General features: G+C 36.1%; 1 protein-coding gene across 1 annotated transcript; it reads right to left on the minus strand.

Annotated features, from left to right (window-relative positions):
- Nucleotides 1–104: 104 nt before the first annotated feature.
- Nucleotides 105–13,311, minus strand: dhdds (dehydrodolichyl diphosphate synthase). The gene is made up of 9 exons (XM_079625734.1): nt 13,236–13,311; nt 12,455–12,528; nt 11,173–11,289; nt 10,048–10,190; nt 9,622–9,738; nt 5,527–5,628; nt 5,294–5,408; nt 3,140–3,247; nt 105–966 (listed from the first exon to the last, which is right to left on the minus strand). The coding sequence occupies exons 2-9, from the start codon at nt 12,515–12,517 to the stop codon at nt 724–726; spliced, it is 1,008 nt and encodes a 335-aa protein (XP_079481860.1). The 5' UTR covers nt 12,518–12,528; nt 13,236–13,311; the 3' UTR covers nt 105–723.
- Between the last annotated feature and the right edge of the window lie 487 nt (nt 13,312–13,798).

Raw genomic sequence — 13,798 nt, forward strand, 5'->3', positions numbered from 1 at the left:
AGAAAGTTAAAAACACAGCATTTTTCTGAAATATAAATATTTTGTAACATTATACACTACTGTTCAGAAGTTTGGGGTCAGTATGAATTTAGTTTTTTTTTTTTAAATAAATTAATGTTTATTCAGCAAGGATGCAAGGATCAAAAGTCTCAGTAAAGACATTTATAATGTTACAAAAGATTATATTTCAAATAAATGCTGTTCTTTTGAACTTTGTTCATCAAAGAATCCTGAAAAAAATTTGTGCACAACTGCTTTCAAAATTGATAATAATCATAAATTTTTCTTAAGCAGCAAATCATCATATTATAATAATTTCTGAAGGATCATGTGACACTGAAGACTGGAGTAATGATGCTGAACATTCAGCTTTGATCACAGGAATAAATAACATTTTACAATATATTCAAACAGAAAATAGTTTTTCAATTGTAATAATATTTCACAATATTAAATTTTTACTGTATTTTGGATCAAATAAATGCAGCCTTGTTGAGCAGAAGAGACTTCTTTTTTTTTTTAAACGTACCGATCCCAAACTTTTGACCGGCAGTGTATATTTCTAGTCTATAAAAGAAGCCCCCTGTGGTCAATCAAAGTGAATTTATTGATTTAAGATCAGTTCTATTGACAAACATACATAGCCACTGCCCCATAAAACGGGGTGAAACATCCTTTCAGATGTAAAGTATTTACAGATCAGTAAATAAAAAAAGTTCAGAGCTAAGCCACGACAGCCTGGCTGCTTAAATCGTTGATGAAAGTGTCTCTCTTGTGCTGAAGGGCATTCAGAAAGCAGCGCACCCTCTCCTCTCGGCTGGCGGTGTAGTTCAGCAGTGCAGTCTGTCGACTCTGGCCATCCATGGGCTTTCCGTTCCCACGATGCTGCAGGATCTCCGTCACACAGGTGCGATCTGCTTCAATCTGCTGGAGCGCTTGGCTTTCTCTGTGCAGATCCTGAGCTTTCTACAACACACCAGATATGTGCAGCAAATGTGAATGTGAATGTAACTGCACATGTGTGACATGCATTCATTCTTACTCAACTTTTCTATACTTCCTAGAATGATGTTATTTAGGAAACCATTTAGGGAAACATTCATAGTTAACGTTAAAAAAAAAAAACATAAGCATTAAGCAACAACGGCACATGCTGTAATACAATATCCTGTGTCTCTCTTCATGCTGAAGGTTCTTAATCACAGAAAGTTGTCTGTTTTTATTTTATTTTATTAAGGTCCCACTCCCATACTATGGAAGCTTGTTTCCGGCACAGAATGAAAATGAAAAATAAAAAAGGTAATTGCTTTTTATCTCACAATTCTGAATTTTTATCTCAGAATTGCGTGATATAAAGTTGCAATTGCGAGAAATATACTTGAAATTCTGACTTTTTTTTCTCAGAATTGCTATATCTCGCAATTATGACTTCATAATACGCAATTGGGAGATATAAAGTCGCAATTGCGTGTTATAAAGTCAGAATTGCGTGATATAAAGTCAGAATTGTGTTATAAAGTGATAATTGTGTGATATAAAGTGAGAATCGTGTTATAAAGTGAGAATTGTGTGATATAAAGTCAGAATTGTGTGTTATAATGTGAGAATTGTGTGATATAAAGTCAGAATTGTGTGTTATAAAGTCAGAATTGTGTGTTATAAAGTCAGAATTGTGTGATATAAAGTGATAATTGTGTGATATAAAGTGAGAATCGTGTTATAAAGTGAGAATTGTGTGTTATAAAGTCAGAATTGTGTGTTATAATGTGAGAATTGTGTGATATAAAGTCAGAATTGTGTGTTATAAAGTCAGAATTGTGTGATATAAAGTGATAATTGTGTGATATAAAGTCAGAATTGTGTGTTATAAAGTGATAATTGTGTGATATAAAGTCAGAATTGTGTATTATAAAGTGAGAATTGTGTGATATAAAGTCAGAATTGTGTTATAAAGTGAGAATTGTGTGATATAAAGTCAGAATTGTGTGTTATAAAGTGAGAATTGTGTGATATAAAGTCAGAATTGTGTTATAAAGTGAGAATTGTGTGATATAAAGTCAGAATTGTGTGATAAAGTCAGAATTGTGTGTTATAAAGTGAGAATTGTGTTATAAACTGAGAACTGTGTGATATAAAGTCAGAATTGCGTGATATAAAGTGATAATTGTGTGATAAAGTCAGAATTGTGTGTTATAAAGTGATAATTGTGTGTTATAAACTGAGAACTGTGTGATATAAAGTCAGAATTGCGTGATATAAAGTGATAATTGTGTGATATAAAGTGAGAATTGTGTATTATAAAGTGAGAATTGTGTGTTATAAAGTGAAAAGAGGAGCGTGTTCCGGCGCAAACGTTCCCTGGTGATATTTTGCAGTTTCAGAAAACAATCCCGCCACTGACCAGGAAAAACCGAGTCTAAAGTCAGTGGTGCGTTACTCAGATGCTATTTTAAGGGCGCATGCTTGGCCATAATGTAGCGTGTGCACAACACACACACTTTGCTTCTCTCATCTACACGTAAACAGCAGTTCATATTTTTGCAAACCATACATAATTACAAGGAAAAATATTACCACACGAGGGAAATCATTGTGGTGTCCATGAAGATGTGAAAAAATAGGCATAAATCTAGATTACACATTTACACAAATTATTCAGGCTAATTGTAGTAATGACGGATCAAACCTGTTCGATCAATAGTGGCGAGACACATCGGTATATAAGGACATCTGACAAAGTGTGTTGTCCGTCAAGAACCAGGAAACTAAATCCTGAAGACTGAAATCACCGTTACCATCATGTAAGTTGCGTGCGCCGGCAAATCCGCCGTTATAATAGCAATCCGCCATGGAACAAGCGCGCCGGCTCTTAAAGGGAATGTGAGAGGACGCTCTGATTGGTTTATTTCACGTTACGCCCAAACCACACCTATGAATAATGAAGCGACTTCAGACCAACACATTTTAGATTTGCGTCAAAATCCGCCCACAAAGTTACTTGTATTTCGCGTTTGATACTTGCGTTTCAGATCGTTAAAATAGGGCCCTAATGTTTATGTTTCTAGGTGATAAAACAGCAGTTTCCCAAGTAAGCTATAAATCACCATAAAAACAGGACAACAAAAGAGATCTAGCATACCTGGAGAGATCGATGACTCAGCTGGTACTGCAAAACCGCTTCACACAGATTCCAGAAAGAATATTCTGGCCACAAGACAGACTGGAACACTAGACACGAATACGAGGTCTGTGGAGAATAAGATAATGAAGAAATATGAAAAACATTCATCACTTCAAAGTTGCAGGGGAAGGTGAATATTAAGAATAATATGAGCTTGATGCACAATGGACAAGGCAGACAGATATCCATGAGACCGGTGGCAGACTTTCAGCGGCCATTAGTGTGTTTCGATGGGAAATCTCATTTGCAAAAGCAGTGATGGGAATTACTCCGCTCTTAACAGCCCGACTTCATCATACTCGAACCAGGGGCATCGCTAGTCACCAGTAAAATAATACTGATAAAACCTTATGTGTCATTTGAGAAACATGAGTATAATTTCCTCTGATAATATTTCAGCAATCACGTAATGTGTTTTCTATCAGCGGTTTATAATCAGAATTAGCGATGCCAGATTGGTGAAGGAAACATTCTCCTCTAATCTGTCAAACGGGTTTTACCAAAGTCCTCTTAGGCAAGTCGTGCCACTCGGCCGCCATCTTGGCAACGCCTCCGGGCAGCTATTTCGGACTAACAAGACCCGGCTCCTATCTAAATGATTGGGCAGAGAGTCAGAACTGCACTTTCACTGGTCACCGGGACATAAAAACTGCATGTATAGAAACAGCAGTAAAATATGATAAAAATCGCTGAAAAAGTTTGATGACTTTGCCTCAAAATAAGGTTTAAAACGCCTTTTCTCACAGGTTATACTTTTACTACGCATGCGCAAGGGTGCACGACACCAACAGGCAAAACCTCAACTGTGCGCATGCGTCAGTGGAACCAGACGATAGGCTTAAATGTTTCCCGGCTTGACTGTTAAAAGCAGATGATTGGCTTTCCAGCGGGAGGGGCGGGACATGTGCATACAACCGCCATCTTTGCCGTTACGGGTTTTCCTTATATAGTTGTATTGAGGATTGAGGAAGTGGCATGTCTCTTATATAAATTGTCTCTGGTTTTGCTAAAAGGTCTAAACATTTTCACAATTCTGTTTGATTCATTAGGACGCATGCGCTGAACGTTTGCAGCGGTTTCTCACACTGAAATAGGATATTTTATAATTTACTTACAATCCATTGTAGGAAACAAAACTAGCAAATGTCTTCGGTAACACTTTACAATAAAGTTCTTTAGATAACATTAGTGAACTACATTAGTTAACATGAACTAATAATGAACTGCACTTATACAACATTTATTAATCTTTGTTCATGTTAATTTCAACATTTACTAATACTTTATTCAAATCTGCACTGTGAACTAACATGAACAAACAATGAACAGCTTTATTTTTATTAACTAACATTAACAAAGATGAGCAAATACAGTAACAAATGTATTGCTCATGGTTAGTTCATGTTAGTAAATTCTTTAACTAATGAACCTTATTGTAAAGTTTTACCATTAGGGACGGGCAACGATTAATCACGATTAATCGCATCAAAAATAAAAGTTTGTGTTTAAATAATATATGTGTGTGTACTGTGTATAATTATTTTGTATATATAAATACACACATGCATGTATATATTTAAGAAAATTTTTTTATTTATATATAAAATATTTATATATATATATATATATATATATATATATATATATATAATATAAATTATGTATAAATATATACATGCAAATAGTTCTTAAATATATATATGCGTATGTGTGCATTTATATATACAAAATAATTATACACAGTACACACACATATATTATTTAAACACAAACTTTTATTTTGGATGCGATTAATCGTTACCATGTCCTTTGTCATCGACGAAGCAGCTCTTTATTGCGTGTGAATGACTCTATACTACAGCTAAAGACAATTTATGACAAAACAACAGTATTAAAAAAAAAATTAAAATATGGGCACGCTTTTTCGATGGAGGACTTCATCGGTACCGATGAAAGGCTAGAAACACCTCTGGAAAGAACCACTGTGATGGTCTCTGAATCAAAATTGTTCGACTGTGAATCAATGAAATTATGAATAGCAGCTGAACTCAAATCTGTTCTTCAAATCAGCATTTATATGGCAAAGCATTGACTAATGCGAATCTCCATTACCTGCCACAGTAGAAAGTCACTCAGGCGCACTTCTCCAGACGTACGGATGAGCAGATCGGGGTTCGGAGAATTACTGCTATACAGACACTCACTGAGAAGCACCTCAGACACATCACTGACCAATCACAGAGAGAAGACAACCGTTACTAACAGTGCTTTACAGGTAATAAAAAACAGATGTTATTGTTTCCTCACACTTATTTCAAGAAAACTAAGTGAAAAGCATAGTTTACCTGGATTTGATCAGGCCTTGTTCTACTCCCCATGCCATTTCCTTCACGGCATTTGCGATTTCATGTCTTGAGGTGTACGCAAAGCACACATTCAGAAAACACCTGTAAACAGAGCACTGGTCATATGAGATGAACGAACTTCAGCAAATGCATCAGATACATATCATGCTCTAAAAACACAACGAATGTTTGTTAAAGCAACACCAACAACACAAGTAGTTTTTCAACCTTCATAATATATTTCCAAGACCCTTGTGATGGTACATCGACTTACAATAGGTTGAATGACACGTCTGCCATAGCCTGATGGGGTCTGTGTCGCTTTTACTGGCACTACGGAGCTTCGGGGTTCGGGTAGTAACCCGAGCACAAAAAGAAAAGAAAAACTGCTTTACGGCATAACCACCCCCCCATTTACTACTAATCAAGGAACCGGCTTTACTGACGAGATGCGCCTAACGTGCCTAACGCCTAACGTGAGCTACGCTTTTGGCGTTTGAAAAAAATAAAACCCATGAAATTATATTCACATGACATGCTGACATATATGCCATTGCCACTGTACCTGGGATGAATACATTTCACACGCAACGCAGGCAGTCTGAACCCAAGACGTGAGAACTCCTGCAGAGTTCAGTGGTATCGGCTTGTCAACAAGTGCACGTATATCCCCTGGTGTAACCATGACAGATTTCGCGACAGTAGTAGAAGACAATACTATTTCCTAACTGTAGGGGGACCCCGAGAGCAAAAGCTACTTGGTGTTACTTTAACTCAGGGGTCGGCAACCCGCGGCTCTAGAGCCGCATGCGGCTCTTAAGCGCCGCCCTAGTGGCTCCCTGGAGCTTTTTAAAAAATATGAAAATGGAAAAAAAAACATTTGTTTTAACCCTTTCGCACGTACGATCACACCGGTGTGATTAAAACGCTCAGTGCATCACGTGATCAACTGCTAAATTCAAACGTGCTTTGGCGCGTTGGCTGGCGCTGAGCCAGAGACGGACGCGCTCAGTGCTTGTCATATATCACAACTATTCAGTGTTTTCAACCACATAATGGTTATTTTAGGTTTAAGACATTTAAGAATCACATAAGTACTAAAAAAACAATGAATTTGATGTTGTAAAATATACACTGATGTCTATGGAAGCGGCAATAATAATCCTTTATAATATAAAAAGACGACACGTTTTATTCATATCAGATACACATTGTGTAAGTAGCTTTACATTTTACCCTATTCTTCTCCCAGTTCACCAGCCACTTACTCTCATGTATTTCGGGGGAAGTGGATGAATTGACGTGTTGTAAATCCAACAGATAAGTTACAGCTCAACTAACGCGATCGTTATAAAGGTGTTTATACAACAAAACACATTCACATGCACATATTTGACAATCGGAATATCAGTGTTTCATACTATAGATAATAAATGTGTGAATATTTTTAATAAAAAAGGAAAAATTACATGAAAGAAGATCATCATTCATTCAGCGCTGTGTTGTGATTGCGCTGTGTCACGTGACAAGCAATGACGCGTAACCATGGAAACAATAAAGTGACAGATTCGAAACAAAGGTCGCCTTGCTCATTACCGGTATGTATTTGTAGCATACTTATCATTTTGATACTAGGGGGCTAATAAAGCTAATATAGACACTAACAGCACGTGTTGCCTTCATTATAAGGCTTATATAAGGCTTTTAATTTTTTGCAGGCCCAGACGGATTGGATTTTTTTTTTTTTGATCCAATATGGCTCTTTCAACATTTTGGGTTGCCGACCCCTGCTTTAACTCATACACTACCATGCACCAGAGTTCATCTATACTTGTTAGGGGTTGAATGACTTCTTTAAAGTGACATTTATGTGTTTAAAAGTGACATATATGTGTTTAAAAGTGACATTTATGTGCTTAAAAGTGACATTTATGTGTTTAAAAGTGACATTTATGTGCTTAAAAGTGACATTTATGTGTTTAAAAGTGACATTTATGTGTTTAAAAGTGACATTTATGTGTTTAAAAGTGACATTTATGTGTTTAAAAGTGACATTTATGTGTTTAAAAGTGACATTTATGTGCTTAAAAGTGACATTTATGTGTTTAAAAGTGACATTTATGTGTTTAAAAGTGACATTTATGTGCTAAAAAAAACATTTATGTGTTTAAAAGTGACATTTATGTGTTTAAAGTGACATTTATGTGTTTAAAGTGACATTTATGTGTTTAAAGTCGAGGTGACGTCGACTAGACGCTGATGACGTCATTCATGATTAAATGAGCTTGAACCTCGAGCTGAGACTCGAATGCGGTTTGCCTTGTGCACAGCTTGACACATGACACAAAGCTATTGCTCATACCAGCTTATTTTTATCAGTTCTTTAGTCTTTGGGTCGTTATATTTCTCACAGATTTCTGCTCGTTCTAAATCAGATACTGATAAAGTAGCACAGTAAAGATCACATTTATATAAATGCAGTAGTGAGAGAGGGATTGTGTGTGAATGAATTCTACCTAGCAACGTCTCTCTACTAATAGTGAAGCTATGGGTTTTAGTTACTAAGAAGTAAATGCTAAAACTTTTAAGTTTCTAAACTACTTTATTATTAAATCACAGAACAGTGTTGACTACATTTCTGCGATACTGAATGTTTATGTGCTCACGATCTGCATGTGATGTGCGAGCTACTGTCTGTATGCGTGTCCGTTACAATGCAGCAGCGCATTAGTTTAGAACAGCGATAAGTTGTTTAAAACGTGCATTCACCCGATAAATTTTGAGCATCCAGATGGTATAACCAAACATATCTTGTGGAGCACTCTCAGATTATGCATTTATTTGTTATTTTAACTGTTGGAAATGGAGCGTTAAAGTGGACTTCAAAGATTTCTTATCCTTATAGGCCATGATCAGCGACTAGTCGACGTCAAGTTTAAAGCGAGAATTAGAAAATACATTGTTAAAATAGTCCAAGTGACTACAGTGGGTCAACCATAAGTTTATCAAGGGACGAGAATACTTTTTGTGCGCAAAAAGACTAAAATAATTACTTTATTCAACTCTTTAACGACTATTCCTTTCTCATTTTCTTCGCCGATTTCAAAATAATGAGAATACTTCCATCGATAGTAATGTAATGCTCTGCCTGCCATCTCCGTTTTCTGACTAGCGTCTGTTACGTGCGCAATTCTACGTGACTACGTTCATTTTAATTCAGTACTTAATTTTTTATTTTATTTTTTTTATTTTTAATTTCAAACTCGCATTACTTTTTTTTTTTAAAGTAACTCAAATATTAATGTGTAAATGTATTAAGTCATGCGTTACTTTACTCATTACTCCAGAAAAGTAATATTATTACATACATAACGCACGTTATTTATAACACACTGGTCATGGCAGAGCATTAAAGTCGACTAGTCTGTGCAACCGCTGATACTTGTTTATGGAGTACAGCCGGGCGACAGCTAAAATTTATATATATTTTGACGAAGATCTCAAGTTTCAAGTTTGTTTTAATTATATAGCACATTTAAAAACAGCAAGCACAGCTGATCAAAGTGCTGAACAACATACAAAACGAAGAAACACAGGGCAAAACACACATTTATGACAGCGAATTGAAAGCCAAGGAAAGGAAATAGGTTTTAAGAGGTGATTTAAAAATAGTTAAGGACTGTGCCGATCTGATATACGCCGGAAGGCTGTTCTTCAGCCTAGAGCCCGCAATAGCAAAGGCTCGATCGCCTCTATGCTTTAATCGTGATCTGGGGACAGAGAGAAGTCTCTTATCACCAGACCTCAGATTTCGTGTGGGATTGTGTAGATAAGAGTAGCTCAGACAAATAGCTCGGTGCCAGATTATTTAAGGATTTAAAAACAAAAATAAGAATTTTAAACTCAAACTTTTAAACTTAAAATGTTAACATTGGAGTAACGTGATCAAATTTACGTTTCCCTTTGAGGAATTTGGCAGCGGCATTTTGCACTAATTGGAGATGAGCGATGGGAGATGTGTAAAAAGTACAAGGTCAAAAGTTATACGAAGGAAAGCATCCCTGCCACAAAAAGAAAATAGTAAGCAGTGCTTACTTGTTGTGTGCTCTAGTTGACACCACAGCTTTGGCAATAACCTGCTGCAGATCTTCAGGCAGTAGAGTCAGGTCTCCCAGCACACGGATACACACACCATGCTTCACAAGATTCTCCCTAGAAATTACATAATGCATTTTACAGATTCTATTAATCCAACCGAGAGAAGAATAGATGAAGACTTCAGATGCAAAAGCCATCTGAAATTTTCTTCTAGAATGATCCTTTTATATCAAGCTTGTATGTTTATGTTCAGTTATTTCACTTTAATGGCAATGAAAATGACCTATTAATTGTCATTAAAGTGAAATTACTGAACTTAAATAAGCAAGCTTGATAAAAATGCTAATTTTAGAAGAAAAGTTCAGATGGCACTTAGAGGCTTGTGCATCTAAAGTCTTCAGATCTTGTGCAGGAGTGACTTACTGTTCATCCAGCAAGCGGCTGAACTTCTGTCTGGCCAGCTCCATCAAGCCATCCACCTCTTGTTTGGCACGTTTGAAGTTCTCAATGCTGAATGCATATACGGTCACCTCATGAATACCCAGGTTCAGGCACCAGCGGAGCGTCTATGAGTGGAAACAATGCATATTAAGAGAAGAAAAAGAAATAACAAGAAATTTCAAACTGAGATCCAAGCACAGTTCGTTTTGTTTTCACATGACGTATATGAGATATGGTGGAGATATTTTTTTAAAGAAAATGTTTTTTTTTTAAGGACTACAACAAACGGCTGGTATGGACTACACGACATTCCTCCCGGGTTAGTGACATCACCAACCCTAAAATTTACATAAAACCCGCCCCCTGAACACACAGTCCATGTAGAGAAGAGGAAGAGTTGTTGTAGTCGAGCACATTTGTGAGTCTGCACTTACAACAGTTCTCACACAAGCGAAATATAAGATTATCAAGACAGAATATGCAAATTAATGACTTGAAAATAGTTAACTCCACATCAGCAACATAAATTCATCAACTATTCAGACCTACAAGTTGTCACTTCCTTAGTCTCTCCATCATTGTCTGACTCCAGTTTAAACTTTAAAGGCAGAACAGTTTTTGTGCGAAGTAATTGGAGCTGCTAACACACACACACACACACACACACACACACACGCTCTTGAAGCTCCTCCCTCTCAGCCGGAAGCAGAAGCTCATTTGCATTTAAAGGGACACACACGAAACGACACGTTTTTACTGACCCTTTAAAAAGTGACAATTTTAACATGTTGTAAAAAATTATCTCTGGGGTATTTTGAGCTAAACCTTCACATACACACTCTAGGGACATCAGAGACTTATATTACATCTTGTAAAAAGGGGCATTATACCACCCCTTTAATATGTATTATTTTTGAATGGCCGATGTCAGCCGGTGTAATACAGATATATATAAAGTACAATTAAATGGCTAAAATTTCTGAATTAAAATAATAATAATAATGTAGACTGTGTAACTGACAGAAGGGGAAGGTAAGATGGCCAAATATTGCCTAACAATAAATCCATCTAGTTTGTATACGAGTTTGTCAGTATCGGCACACTTACCTCCGCCAGTTTCTCAAAGCCCTGTGAGTGGCCCTCCTGCCGCTCCACATGTGTCTTCTGGGCGTAACGCCGATTACCGTCCATGATAAAGGCCACATGTTTGGGCATGGGCCCTGCCTAAGAAAGATAAAGAGTTTAGGGTCATCATTAGGGTATTAGATGATTATTTCAGTTCAATTCACTGTTCGGGCCACCGGGTAAAACAGGGGTTTTCGGTCTTTCAGGGTGTGTTCACACTTGTAGTCCGGTTTGCTTGGTTCAGACCAAGAAATAAAAAATTCCTGGTCCATTTTGCGTTCACATTGGCATTTTAACACCGAATCTAAAGATAGGGATATGTTCACAAAGTGATTGGTTGGCTTTTATTACGTATATTTTGCGACGACACTGTGCGTAGCCTACATAAGATGGTATTTTGACCAACTAAGAACTCGTGAAGAGCTTATTAAATCTGTAAAGGAGTCAAAACAGCGCCAGGAATCCCTCCGTCACACACACAAATGACGATCTGCAGCGAGGAGAGGCGGTTCTGACGCCTGAACTGAACTGTGATGGGCAACATTGCAACTATAATGAGAAAAAAACAGGTATGCTGGAGGATTCTGTCCTTTTTAGGGTTGCATCTTCTGATATCACGTCCTGTTTTTGTATTGTCTACATTTCTTTGGTCCGTGTTGCATTCAGATTTCATTCGAACCGCACCAGGGTCACTTGGAAACGGAGCAAGACTCAACTTTTCAGCGTCTCGGTCCGCTTGTATGGAGGCACCAGGGTTCAGATGGCAGCGTTCACACTTATTCAAATGATCCGCACTAACAGAGCAATCGCACCAGGATTTGCTTTAATCCAACCAAACATGACAAGTGTGAACACACTCTAAGATGCCACAGACCCGCAAATATGATCATCCTCATGTGAGGGACCCCCATCTAAAAATATCTTTAATAAACACCAAATATAGATTTATAATCTATAGATTATAAATCTAAAATAGTTTCTACTTTTTATTAAGTTATATTATTATATATTTCTCTACTCACAATATATATATATATATATATATATATATATATATATATATGTGTGTGTGTATGTGTGTCTGTGTACAAAATGTACTATTTAATGTATTATTTATTTAATTTTAACCTGTTTTATTTATTTATTTTAATCTAAGGTAATATATTTAACAGATAAATAACTACTATTTTTTTTTTTTTTTAATCACATTTTTATTTATTTGATCTTATGTATATATTTGTTACAGTTTTTCTCTGATACACACCCTCAGGATGTTGGCAGTGAGCCTTTCTATAAGGGATAATTCCCGCTCTCGAATCCACGACATTGCAGTTGTTTCTGTGAAAAAAATAAGAGAGTTTCTATCACAATATGTACAATAGTGGAAGACTGAACAAGACCAAAATAAATTGTTAAAAACCCATCTTGGGCATGAGCCATAAACAGGCACTTATAATAATCAAACTTATTTATGCACTGTAATTGTACCAATCTAGCTTAATCTTTAACCATTTATATGATTAAAGATAAATTATGTTGATGTCTGTAGAAGCAGTGTGCTAGATAGCCAATGCAAACACTATAGATTTTCACACAAAAAAAACTGACATAAACAACTGTCTCTATTTCTGAAATGGTCATCATATGATATGATTAATAATGTATTCAAATATAACGTCTGTCATATTTGTCAGCATGAATAAGAAAATATATTGCACACAACACACAACCGTTTTCTCCAAGTAAACATAGCCAATCTGAAACCTATATCACCTTGACCTTAAACTATATCAGTAAATAGCGACTCATTAAAATCACCAGAATGAAATGTATCAATATTATTATTATGATTTATAACTGGTTCCTGGATTTATAGAGACACCAGCGCGCTAACTACCTTAAATACCACATCATTACGATGTTAAATTAGCATGTCACTGTCATCACTTTCATTAAAATGAGGCTTTCATTCAAAGAATGCGAAATCATCTTGATTTAAAGCGTTAATGTGCTGTTTATAAAGAAATCGTAAAGCTCCAACTCACAGCCTGTCTGTAAGATGACGTCTACTTCCCCTGACAGGAAGTGACGCCACAGAAACGCGACAGCAAAGCAATCGCCAAAATAAAATAATTATTATTCGACCAATTCAATTCAAAACGTCCCAGCACAATAAACTATTTTTTTTTTGTCCCTTAAAACGTTGCAATTAATACAAATAAAATACGTTGGACTTATCTTTGTTGTTGTATTATTTTCAAATACTTTTTATGTATTTGCAATGTATGTATTTTATGTATTTCATGCAAAACAGTGCTAGGGGTATAGAAAACAAAACACAAAGGCTACTATAAAAATACATAACATATGTCATATTTTGCACAATGAAATAGCTGTTATAGCTTCGGGGGAAGCAATAATTTCCAGATAAGTGTCAAAAAAGAGATTAAAAAAGAGGTCGGGGGAGGGTTAAGAAATTAGAAAATAAATGTTACACATTTGTGTATGAAAATGCGTTACATTTATTTATTTATTTTAAAATAATTCTGTACTATTAGTGGGGGGACAATTCAACTAAAATATGTTGTGGCAACAGAAAGTCATAAAT

The sequence above is a fragment of the Phoxinus phoxinus genome, assembly GCF_949152265.1.
Source record: "Phoxinus phoxinus genome assembly, chromosome: 10".
Lineage (NCBI taxonomy): Eukaryota > Metazoa > Chordata > Actinopteri > Cypriniformes > Leuciscidae > Phoxinus > Phoxinus phoxinus.

Bases quoted from the DNA above. Each gene is read 5' to 3' on its own strand.
- dhdds (XM_079625734.1), bottom strand. From the start codon at position 12,517: ATGTCGTGGATTCGAGAGCGGGAATTATCCCTTATAGAAAGGCTCACT. The intron at 9,739-10,047 runs GTAAGTCACTCC...TGTAATTTCTAG, and splicing joins AGCCGCTTGCTGGATGAACA to GGAGAATCTTGTGAAGCATG. The intron at 3,248-5,293 runs GTAATGGAGATT...TATTCTCCACAG, and splicing joins GTGACTTTCTACTGTGGCAG to ACCTCGTATTCGTGTCTAGT.